At 40.8% G+C, this 13,053-nt stretch overlaps 1 protein-coding gene across 1 annotated transcript in view; it reads left to right on the forward strand.

Moving 5' to 3' along the window:
* Positions 1-12,586: 12,586 nt before the first annotated feature.
* Positions 12,587-13,053, forward strand: part of ANKRD66 (ankyrin repeat domain 66) — a 10,753-nt gene continuing 10,286 nt past the window's right edge. The window contains exon 1 of the mRNA XM_006776417.2: positions 12,587-12,753. Within this exon, the coding sequence (XP_006776480.1) occupies positions 12,591-12,753 (163 nt within the window). The 5' untranslated portion in view covers positions 12,587-12,590. The remainder of the gene's footprint in view (positions 12,754-13,053) is intronic.

Genomic DNA, 13,053 nt, shown 5'->3' on the forward strand with positions numbered 1-13,053 from the left:
TGCCTCCTGCACACTCCCCACTGGGGATGTGCCCGCAACCAAGGTACATGCCCTTAACCAGAATCGAACCTGGGACCTCTCAGTCCGCAGGCCGATGCTCTATCCACTGAGCCAAACCGGTTTCGGCTACAAGATTCTATTTTAATTTAGCAATATAATACTAATATTTTACCAAGCCAATAAGTACATACGTGCAGTATCAGTTCAAATGGCTCTATATATTCCCTTTGTAGAAAAAATTTGGATTATTTATTATAAATTTGGTTGTTTACGATTTTTAGTTTTTGAAGTACCACTTCAGTGAATATCATTGCAGTTAAATCTTTGTGCATGTTTTAAATTATTTATTTGTGATAAATCTCTGGAAATGGATTTTCTTAGGATTTTATTTCCTTCTTACTCTTTTTTCCTCCTCCATGGGTGTCCCTCACTGCCAGAATACATTTTACCTTCTTGTGGAAAAATTACTTCTCTAAAAATGACTGACTTGTAATCATTTTACTTCCCTATTCAGAAATCGTCAATATTTCCATTGTACACGGGGATCAATAAAGTCCAGATACCTTGCCATGGCATTTGTGGCCTTCCAGGATAGCCTCAACCTTCCTTTCATTGAGGTTTTCCCTGCTCAACTTACTGTACACTCATCCATTCTGGACTCCATGTTGGGGCATTATTCCCTTTGCTTGTAGAATTCCTACTTCACTGGGCCAGATCCTGGCAGGAGGCAAGTGGTATCCTCAAACTGGATTATTTAATGAGCTTTTGTTCTTTGATAACTGTTTACCAAGGTGAGAGTAGAATTTAGGGAATGCACGAGGCATAGTGCAGCCAATCCTCTGGCCAAACGACACCCGTGAGTCCTTACCACCCAGTGGCCTGAAGGAGCAAAAGGAAAGAGAAAGCGATGACTGGGACCTGGTGAGGAGAACTCCATGGAGAGGGCCACCTGATACCTGCAGCAACGCCCTGACAACTAGGCAGAAAGTTAAAGGACTAAATATTCCAGCCATACTTTCTATCCACCCTCAAAACTCCTGTTGGAAATCAGCCAAGCCCAAGCCAGAGGGCACTGGAGCCCATGAATATTATACCTATAGGTATGTATAGTGGAGAATGGCTCTGATGGGACAGATGGAAGATTTCCAGCATCCTTTAAAGATTCCTACATGTAACATCTGCACATGCTTTAATGCTTCTCTTAGGGCATTTAATACAGCCTCAATGATATTTTATTTGTGCAAGATCTTATCTCCTCAGTTAGATCCATAACCCTTTAAAGAAAGATATGGCTTTTTCACATGTGTGATCTGAAACTCAGGGAAAATTTGTTGTGAATTTGTCCCCTACAAAGGGACTTCCTCAAGACAATTGGGACAGAAGCAACAGGTCCCCGGGAGACAGCAGAAAAGATGAATTGACTGGACAAGGGTTGCTACATGGAAAGGATATTAGGTACAAAGTCAGCATGTGAGGGAGGTACACAGACCCACTTTCGGGTTGTGCAGCACCCAGTGAGGCTAAGAGGAGAATGAAGCTATGCCTCGGAAGGATACAAGATGATAAAGTAACATCTTAGTGAATATGGCCAACCTGGAAATCCTAACTCCCCAGGGCAAGACTCCATGAGCCTCATGCTGGTTTGGCACACATCTCCAGTTTGTGCTGATCTGCAGCGATGCTGGAATCCCAGACCCAGCACATCCCCCTTCTCTAGTCTAATCCCAGGGACAGTCCAAGATGTCAACCTAACTCCTCCTTCCTGATCAGGAAGCTCCGTGAAAGCTTCTACAGTATGCACATAAACGGAAGGGAACAAAAGATTCGGAAGCCACAAATGGAACCCGACTCTCACCTTCCCAGGCCCAGAGGCAGACACCGAGTTTGATCAGCTCTCCCACTCTCCACAGGAAGTAGGCAGCCCTGTTCTGAGCATGTTTAAGCCCTCTGAGCCTCCATTTCCTGGCTTGTGAACTATCTATATCTCCGACTTAGTTAAGACTGATGAGATAATGCCCATAAAACACCTAGAACAATACCTGGTGCACAAAGGCATTCGACAGATCTTTCATTTCCTTCTTGCCACTCCCAGTTCCCATGTCACCGTTCTGTCCACCTCACTGTATTGCCTCTTTCAGTATTGGTTTGAAATTGAAAATGCAGCACTTTTGCATGTGCTTTTGACTTACCATCTCCAGAGGCAATGCAGCAGAGTAGATAAGACCACAGTTTCTGTAACCAAACTACCTGGGTTGTTGATGACTACCTTTGTCACCTTAGGCCTTTCTTGATTCCTATGTGCCTTAGTTCACTCTTCTGTAAAGTAGAGATAATACTTGTGCCTGTCCCACATGATTAAACTTATTAATATGTGTTAGAGCATAGAACAAAACCTATATGGCATTCTTATTAACATCTACTTTAGAATTGGAGGGAGGTGTAAGATAATCAATTCACAGTGGTCTGAGCAGGGATCAATAGTAAGCGGTAAATACGCAAAGGAGTGGCAAAGCTGCTCAGCCCAGACTTGAACTTGTGGTCACTGTACATCAGCTCTGCATGCTGAGCTTAACCAGGATGGCGAAGGTTGTACGAGATGAATTAAGACCTAGTAGCAGTGTGACTTTTATGAAATAAGTTCATGTCAGTAGGTCTCAATACTTGCATCTATAAAGTGAATTTTTAATTCACGACTTCTGGAATTCCTTCCTGATTTAAAAATAGCTTTGACTCTATGGGGGAAAAGAATTCATAGGAATCTTTTATCAGAAATTTTAGTCCCTGTGCTTGAGTCATTGTGACCACAGGTTGATGGCTGGCCCACAGGTATTCCTCGGTGATCTCAGTGGCTATCATGACATGGGTGAGAGAACCTTGAGGGTAGATTTTTGACATTAACCCCAGATGAAGTTATTCATCAGGTCACACTCATGACACTGAAAAGCATTTACCACACAAATTCAGTTTCCCATTAGCAGATTCACTACTTGTAGTATACAAAAAATTAATATTTTTATAAAATCAGGATATGTCTTCATCTCATTTTTATATGGTCTTGTGTGCTGTTTGTGTCAAAATTTTAATCTTTTTAGATTAAAGCATACCCTTCTTAAGTCATTTCTTCATCACCTTACTCTTGACTTATGAGAAATCCTGGAGGCCTCTCCCTTTGGTTTCCTCACTTCTGGTCAGCTCATGGCTTATCAAGAAATTGGGGCTCACAAACCCATTACAGGTTCCCCCCACTATCCAAAACCAGAGGTGCCTATGAAACTTTTAGTAAGCTGAAATGGCATAAAGCAAAGATGTGATTATCATTCATTTATATGGAAATATGAGTGTTCTCAGACCCCAAAATAACCTACCAAATTATGCCAAATATGCTTAATTACATCTGGCCTTACAATAAGCTTACTTAGGCTTCTCTGATACCTTATAACTCATCTTGCTAAGGAAGCACAAGGTAGAGCACAGATGTTCAGAGACCCAGCCCAGACCCCTGGTGGTTAGATGCTGAGATGCTGAGTGTGGTTCCCGGGAAGGAGCTTGGTGGGGCCGCTCTCGCTGCTTGGGGTGCCTGCTGCCTCTAATAACAACTGCTGCAAGAACAAACACTGAACTATTTTTGCAAAAGCGAAAATCCTCTTTGGATGTTTTTCAGATAGCAAAAATAGGTACTAATATAGGTCTTTCATAAGAGCAAAGTGAGCCCAAACTGGTGTGGCTCAGTGGATAGAGCATCGGCCTGCAGACTGAAAGGTCCCAGGTTCGATTCCGGTCAAGGGCATGTACCTGGGTTGCGGTCACATCCCCAGTGGGAGATGTGTGGGAGGCAGCTGATTGATGTTTCTCTCTCATCGATGTTTCTAACTTTCTATCTCTCTCCCTTCCTTTCTGTAAAAAATCAATAAAATATATTTTAAAAAAATAAGAGCAAAGTGACATAACGCTAACTTTCAAAAAGTGGGGGACAGGTGTATGTATTAGGGAAGGAACCATGTGGCAGGGTGAGGGGGTGGCCCCAGATGCATGCAATTTGTGAATGACAACAGCTCCCCCTCTTCCCATGGGATCCTTATCAGACTGCAGCTTCCTTGAGGGGAAGGCTCTGTCCTTGAATCCTTGCCTCATTCCACACTTAATAGTTGCTTATAAAATATCTATTTGTTGAATAAAATCAAGCTGAATTGGAACTGTTCTGGTGCTTAGAAAGCTTATAAGATACTGAGCCCTTTGGGGTTGGGCATGGGATCTCATCTGAATCTTTTCCTGCCTGTCATAGGCATTCATTAAACCCCACCCTCTTTGACATGGTTGCCCATTACTCTTCTTAACCTTTAGTTTCTGTGGGGCTCTATTCCCCTGGTTTCCCTCCTATCTCCCTGACAGTGCTTCTGAATCTTCTTTGATAATTCATCCGTTGCTATCGGATCTCTGAATGATGGCAGGCCTCAGGGCTTGGGTCTCCCTCCTCTCTGTACCTGCCACCTTTAATGCCACCTTTATGCTGACAATTCCAAATGTGTATCTTTAGCTCAAAAGCAACAGGATTTTGGTCTCCTATTTGGTAATTTGGATGCCTTACAGGAACCTCAAAACTTAACACATTTAAAACAGAACATTTAATTTAAATTAGCCTTCTCTACCTAAACCTGCCCCCGTCCTCGAGTCATCGCTATCCATCAAATGTCACCACCTTCACACCAAAGTGGTCAAACCAGGAGCCCAACAATCATCCTTGATCCCTCCATTTCCCGATCACTCATATAGAACCCATTGACAGGTCCTGTGAAAAGTCCCTCCTAAATAATTCTTTTAAAAATACATTTTTATTTATTGACTTGAAAGAGAGAGAGAAAAACATCGCTTACTTATTTATGCACTCATTGGTTGATTCTTGTATGTGCTCTGAATGGGGATTGAACCCACAACCTTGGCATATCAGGACAAAGCTCTAACCAACTGAGCTACCCAGACAGGGCCCTAAATAGTTCTTGATTTCAATCATTTCTCTACACGTCACTGCCAAATACAACAAGCCACTAGTCTTTCCTGTCTGGACTTCAGCAATAGGCTTCTCAGTGATTATCTTGTTTTTCATTTTGTTTCTCTTTAGTCTCTACCCCATGTACAAGCCAAAGTCACCTTAAAAATACATATAAATTGCACCATCTTGTTCCTTGCTTAAAACCTTTCAATGACTTCTCCTTGTACTTGGAATAAAATCCAAAATCCTTGCTGTTTCCTAGGAGACCCTGAATGATCTAGCCTTTGCCTATCTTCTTCCACTTGCCCCACACCACGCAGACTACCCACATCCTCCTCCTCTTTATTTCTCTCTTAAGCCAAGCTGTTTCCCTCCCTCTGCCCGGAACACCTTCCCTAGCTCCTCAGATGCCTGGCTCCTCTCATGCCAGGTCTCAGCTCAAATGTTACCATATAAGGACATCCATGATCATCCTCCTTCCCCAGTATTCTCCAACATTGACCGTTGTTTGTTCACAACACTAGTAGAAGTTGTAATTTTACAAGTACACATTTATTTGTTTTCTTATTGTCTGTCTTTTTTATTGGACTCTAGGCTCAAAGAAGAGAGGAACAACGAGTAGTACCTTGTTCTCCAAGTGGCCCAGTATAGTGTCTGGCAGATAGAATGCATTCAATAAATACATGTGGGGAGAAAGAAAATAAATACAGAAATACATGTAAAAATGAAGGGGAAAGGAAAAAAAAGAGAAAAGAAGGAGGAGGGGGAGGAAGAGGAAAAGGAGGAGAAGATAGGGGAGAAAAAAAGAATGGGATAGATGGATGATAGAGAAAGAGAGGAAAGAGGAAGGTCTTTTAGACCAGCATCATCCTAAAGATAGATGCTTAGAGTAATAGAGCATAAAGAGAAGGCAAGCAGATACTACCCAAAGTTTTCCTCCTTCCCTCCCTCCCACACTCCCTCCCTCCCTCTCTGCCTTCTCTACCTTGTGCCAGGTGGGTCATAGGTTATTTCAGCTACTCACCTTTCACAGCCCCAGGGAAAGGTGTAAACACTTCATTTTATTGGTGAGAAAAAAGAGGCTCAGCAAAGTTAAGGGCTTTGCCCAAGATCTCCCAGCTGGCTCTGAATGTGAGGAGGCCACCTTGTCCCCACTACTCCACAGTGTCATGTGGACTGTCAACCATACTTTTAATTTTTATATTTCTTTATTAAATGCTATTTGAAATGAACCTGTTAGGAACCACCTTGGACTACAGAGCAGACTGGAATTGCTGACCAGTTTCAGTGCAAAGCAGAGGGGCAGCCCCCATCCACGGGACAGTCACGGCCTAGTGAAGCTGAGGTTGACTGACAGACTTTAATGAGGAAGGAGGCGTCAGTTTCCATGGCGTGAAACAACAAGACTTTGGCAGCCAAGACTCCTTGCCAGCCCTGAGCACGTCAGTTTCAAACCAGACAGTAAGTATTTGTATATTACTCTTGTCTTCAGATGTTTACTGCAGTTACTGTAGATCATTCATATTTATTAGAGCTTATAATTACTGGCTATTTTTTTACACTGAGGCGCCTGAACCAGGAAGATAGAAATTCAAGTGCACTTAAATATACAGGGATTCATGTGAAGGGAAATTTGCTAAAGTTTAGTAGTTGGTGGTAGGCTAGTGAATTGTATGTTTTCTACAAATAACTTTTTGTGTGTGTGTTTTTTTAAAGAAAGCATCTAATTTATAGTATCCTTTATTTTTTCAAACAGCTTTGTTGAGTTATAATTTACATACCATAAAATTCTCCTTTTTAAAGCACACAATTCAGTGATTTTTAAAGTATTCAAAGTTATAAAAGTATCACCCTCCACTATTTAATTCTAGAACATTTCATCACCACAAAGAAAAATCTTGTACTCCTTCCCAGTCACTTCCCACCCCACCTCATTCCAGCCTGAGGCAACCAATAATCAACATTCAATATAGATTTGTGTATTCTGGACATTTCACATAAACGGAATCATACAAACATGCGAGCTTTTGTGATTGGCTTCTTTCACTTAGCCTGCTTTCAGGGGTCATCCTTGTTGTCTCTTGTATCACCACCTCATTGTTTTTACTGTCAATTAATAGTCCTTATATGAATATCCCACATTGTATTGATGCATTTATCCATTCATGGAAATTTGGATTGTTTGCACTTTAGGGCTAGTATTAATAATGCTGCTGTGAACATTTATGTACAAGCTTTTATGTGGACATATGTTTTCATTTCTTTTAGGTATATACCTAGGATTGGAGTTACTGTCATATATAATTGTTCTATGTTTACTGGTGGTAGGCTAGTGAATTGTATGTTTTCTACAAATAACTTTTTGTGTGTGTGTTTTTTTAAAGAAAGCATCTAATTTATAGTATCCTTTATTTTTTCAAACAGCTTTGTTGAGTTATAATTTACATACCATAAAATTCTCCTTTTTAAAGCACACAATTCAGTGATTTTTAAAGTATTCAAAGTTATAAAAGTATCACCCTCCACTATTTAATTCTAGAACATTTCATCACCACAAAGAAAAATCTTGTACTCCTTCCCAGTCACTTCCCACCCCACCTCATTCCAGCCTCATTCCAACCAATAATCAACATTCAATATAGATTTGTGTATTCTGGATATTTCACATAAACAGAATCATACAAACACGCGAGCTTTTGTGATTGGCTTCTTTCACTTAACCTGTTTTCAGGGGTCATCTTGTTGTCTCATGTATCACCACCTCATTATTTTTACTGTCAATTAATAATCCTTGTATGAATATCCCACATTGTATTGATGCATTTATCCATTCATGGAAATTTGGATTGTTTGCACTTTAGGGCTAGTATTAATAATGCTGCTGTGAACATTTATGTACAAGCTTTTATGTGGACATATGTTTTCATTTCTTTTAGGTATATACCTAGGATTGGAGTTACTGGTCATATATAATTGCTCTATGTTTACCTTTTAAAGAACTACCAAACTGTTTTCCAAAGTGGTTTCCCCATTTCATATTCCCACCACAGTATATGAGGGCCCCAATTGCTCTACATCTTTAACAACACTTGTTATTACTTGTCTTTTTTATTATAGTTATTGTAGTGGGTGTGGAGTGGTGTCTCATTATGGTTTTGATTTGCATTTGCCTAATGACTAATGGGGTTGAGCAGCTTTTCATGTGCTTATAGGCTATGTGCATACTTGTTTTGGAGAAACTTCTGTTTATATTCTTTGACCATTTTTAATTGACTTAATTTTTTTTTATTGTTAAGTTCTAATGGTTCTTTATATTTTTTGGATACAAATTTCTTATCACATATATGATTTGAAATTAATGACTAATGGGGTTGAGCACCTTTTCATATGCTTATAGGCTATGTGCATATTTGTTTTGGAGAAACTTCTGTTTATATTCTTTGGCCATTTTTAATTGACTTATTTGTTTTCTTATTGTTAAGTTCTAATGGTTCTTTAAATTTTTTGGATACAAATTTCTGATCACATATATGATTTGAAAAGATTTTCTCCCATTTGGTGGTTGCTTATACTTTCTCAAAGGTATTGTTTACAGGACAAAGTTTTTAATTTTAGTGAAATACAGTTGATTTCATTTTTTCTTTTGTTGCTTGTGCTTTTATTGTCCTATCTATGGACCATTGAAGATTTTCTCCCATTTGGTGGTTGCTTATACTTTCTCAAAGGTATCGTTTACAGGACAAAAGTTTTTAATTTTAGTGAAGTACAGTTGATTTCATTTTTTCTTTTGTTTCTTGTGCTTTTATTGTCCTATCTATGGACCATTGCCTAACCCAGGGGTGGGGAATGTCCAGCCCATGGGCTGCATAAGGCCCGCATAATCATTTGGTTTGGCCCTGTCAAGACATTAGGGTGAGCTAATTAAATGTTTGATCAAATCTAGCAGACTAATTTTTAAGTTGATAATTTTGTATGGCTAGGGAATTATGCTGTACATATCCAAGTGGCCCTTGGCAGAAAGAAAGGTTCCCCACTCCTGGCTTAACCCAATGTGATGAAGAGTTACCACCATGTTTTCTCCTAACAGTTTTAGTTTTAGGACATATATTTAGGTCTGTGATATATTTTAAGTTAAGTTTTGTATATGACAAGAGGTAGACAACCAACTTCATTCTTTTGGCTATCCAATTGTGTTAGTACCATTTAGAGACTATTCTTCACTGAATTTTCCTGGCACTTTTATTGAAAATCAGTTATTTGACCATAAACATAATGGTTTATTTCCAGACTCTCAGTTCTATTCCATTGCTCTTTATGTCTACCTTTTAGCCACACAGCATACTTTGTACCACACTGTCATGATTATTTTATCTTTGTAGTAAGTTTAGAAATCAGGAAGTGTGAATCCTACTTCATTCTTTTTTTTTTTTTTCTGTTACCTAATGTACATACTCAGCACCCACTTCATGCACAAAGGCCCGTCCTTGTCCTTCGCACTCAGATGTGCTGAACCACTTTGGGCTGAGGCCCAGGCATCTGTTGTTTACACCCACCAGGGAGCCAGCGAGGCTGCCTACGCCGTGTGGATGCAGAGACATTGCCACTCAAATGTGGTTTGTGAACTACTAGACGCTCTGGGGACTTGTTACAGGCCCATCCCAGTCCAGCTGAGTCAGGATCTGCATTTTAACAAGATCCCAGATGCTTTACATACACCAGAGGTTGGTAACTACAGGCCAAATCTGGCTCCCTCCCTGTTTCTGTAGGCGCACTGTCACCACCTGTGGAGGGGGGCCTCACTGGGCAAGTACTGTGAGCCTCTGAGAGAAAGCTGAGGTCACTCTCTGTGCCCCCCATACCCTCTCAACTCCCAGCACATGCCTCCTGATCCCGCTGCTGTGCTGCCCAGGGTCCTGCTGGTCACCACCTACACCTTGGGAACTCTGCTACTGGCAACTGCAGGGCACTGAGTAGAATCATAATCCAGTCGAGTTGCCTTGCCTCCTGCCAGCTACCAACTTGTGACAGTCAGGCTCCTGGAGAGGAGAGAGAGCATGCTGGCATCTGGGTGTCACCTACGCACAGTGAGTGACCTTCCCACAGGCCAGGCTCCTCCCACTCTGGCAGGTGGCCCTGAGAATGTCTCAGGCTGAGGGCTGGCGGTCACTAAGCATGCTCACCCACCACACCAGCCCTTCCTCCCCCAGGAAGGCCCCTCCCCCATAAACAGAGCAGCAGTTTATCTTGTTACCGAACTGTCTTGATTTTGCCTGATGGTCTACCGAGCCTAAAAAATGTCCTATTTCACCTTTTTCAAGAGAAGTTTGTGGTCTACACATTAAAGGTGGAGCCACTTGCACTTTGCAGAATGTGCCTGAGCTGGGACCCTCCACCACTGTCAGTGCCCAAAATGACTCTTATTCATCATTCAGGGACCCGGCTTAGGTTGTTTTCAGAGAGAAGTGCCTTTTACTTCCTAGTGTTGGTGAGAGGTCCTTTCCTCTGACCCCAGAAAGTCCTCGCCATCCTAACACTTTGGGCTTGCTTGTGGATTACGGTACTTCCTTCTCTTCTCTCCCTCTCTGGAACGGCCCTCATACGTCCATGCACATCGGACTCACCTGAGGACCCCCTATGACACAGATTGCTCCTCCCACCCCAGTTTCTGAACCACTAGGTCTGATTTGGGGCCCAATCATTTGCCTTTCTAGAAGGCCCTGTGTGCTGCTGCTTCTCGAGATCTCACTTCAGTGTTGAGATGGAAGAGACATTTCTAACAGCCCCTTCTCTAGGAGCTCTCTTCTCATTCCTTTTTCCTATATCTCAGCCCCCTTTTTGTTAAATCGGTAATTCTCATACTTTTTTGTCTCAGGACTTTACACTCTTGAAAATTATTGAGAATCCCAGAGGGAAATTTTTTTGTTTGTTTTTTTAAATATTTTTAATGATTTTAGACAGAAAGAGAGAAGAAGGGAGAGAGAGAAAGAAACAACAATCGACTTCCTTCTACACACCAACTACTGGGAATTGAGCCCGAAACCCAGGCAGGTGCCCTGACCGGGAATCGAACCAGTGATCTCTCAGTGCATGGGATGACGATCAACTGAGCCACACTGGCCAAGGCCCAGACGGGGGTTTTTAAAATGTGGATTATAGCTATCAATAATTACTATATTAGAAATTAAAACTGAGAACATTGAAAAAATGTGTATTAATTCATTTGCAAAAATCATAAGCCTACAAGATAATAAAATACTGTAATTTTTATGAAAAATAACTTTTCCTAAAACAACCAGTGTGAGAAGAGTGGCATTGTTTTGCTTTTTTTGGACAAATCTCTTTAATATTTGGTTTGATAGAAGACACCTGTATTCTATCTACTTCTGCATTCAGTTTGTTGTTCTGGTTGAAATACGTAAAGAAAATATGGTTTCACATGTATATGAAGTTGAAAAAGGGAGGAGTATTTTATACCCTTTTCAAATATTGTGAATATTTTTCTTTGATATACACCAAAACAGGACAACTGGGAGTGCTTTAAATGTTAGTTGGAATCTGAAATGGTCTGTGTGTTTTCCATACTCTAAATTAAAATTCATTACACTGAAATCCATTGGCCTGTTTGGAATGGATCCCTGTACCCATGCATTTGCTAACATCATACACTTGTCCTACAGAAAATACTGGTTGACAGAGTTCTGCAGACATTCCAAACGTTGATATATTTCATTATTTTTTAATTCCTTTTACTAAGTCATGTAATCAAGAGTAAAAATTTGATAAAAATGAATAATTCTTACTGCTTTAGTTTCTTTACTGAAACTAGTTTTTTCATTCTTTAAAATGCTTGTGTGTGGCGGTAAAGGATACCATGACTGCTGGTCCGGTCTGGGCCACTGCCCACTCCTGCCTCTCCTCGTGCTAAGGCGCCTGCAGTTTTCTACACCTTTGTTTGTGAACCATCAGGGCAATTTTCAGTACAGTGTACAAAGCCAATGACATTTTAATATTATAATGAAAGTAGTTTTGACCTTATGGACTTCCTAAAAAACTCTCAGGGCTTCCTAAGCATCTATAGACTATAACTGGAGAACGGTTGGTTTATGTCTTAATGCTGTAAATAATTTAGCCATTTTGTTTGTATGTTTATATTTTGTCTACCTCCTGAATTGATGGAGTAATAGTATTTAATTTCCACAGAGTATATGTTCTGTGTCCGGAATAAGCTTTTCACATGGATTGTCACTGTATCCTCACAGCAACCCTGGCAAATTACACCCATTCTACAGATGAGGAGCTTAAGGCACAGAAATACACAATCAGATCCGTGTCACGCTACTAGCCCCGGAAGGTGGTTTGAGACCAAAGAACAAATTCCAGCCCCTGACTTTAGCCTGGAGTTCTGTAGGCAGAGGAGAGCCATTGATAGTTCTGGGCAGGTGACTGGCATGCACCAACCACAGTAGCTAAGATCTAAATGTATACTCAGCAGAGCACACACATGAAACAACCCTGGATGCAAATTTAGGGTAAAGAATCCTCACTAGGAGTATGGGGTTGTACATAATTTCCTAAGTGGCATGTTTCCCCACAGTTTTTTGTCATGGAATCGAAGAGAATGTCAGACATGACAAAGCTCCATCAAGCTGTGGCTGCAGGGCACTATACTCTAGTGAGAAAGATTTTGAAGAAAGGTCTCTGTGACCCAAACTACAAGGATGTGGACTGGAATGACCGAACCCCACTTCACTGGGCTGCAATCAAAGGTGAGTGGGCAATGCCAAACATAGTCCATCCCCTGCAGTCTATTGTACCAATCAGCATCTGTGAGGGGTAGCCAGAAGAACATTCTTTTTTTTTTTAATTCTCAACCAAGGATATAATTTTTTATTTGTTTTATTGGTTTATTTTTAGAGAGGGAGGAAGGGAGAAAGAGAGAAAAAGAGAGAGAGAGACATCAATGCCTGATGGAACATTTCAATCTGAGCACCACCACTTACTAGTTGTAGCACCTTGACAAGTTATTTAATGTCTCTAAGCCTTAGTTTATTCATCTACATAATGGG

This window comes from Myotis davidii, unplaced genomic scaffold, assembly GCF_000327345.1.
Source record: "Myotis davidii unplaced genomic scaffold, ASM32734v1 scaffold167, whole genome shotgun sequence".
In the NCBI taxonomy this organism is placed as follows: Eukaryota; Metazoa; Chordata; class Mammalia; order Chiroptera; family Vespertilionidae; genus Myotis; species Myotis davidii.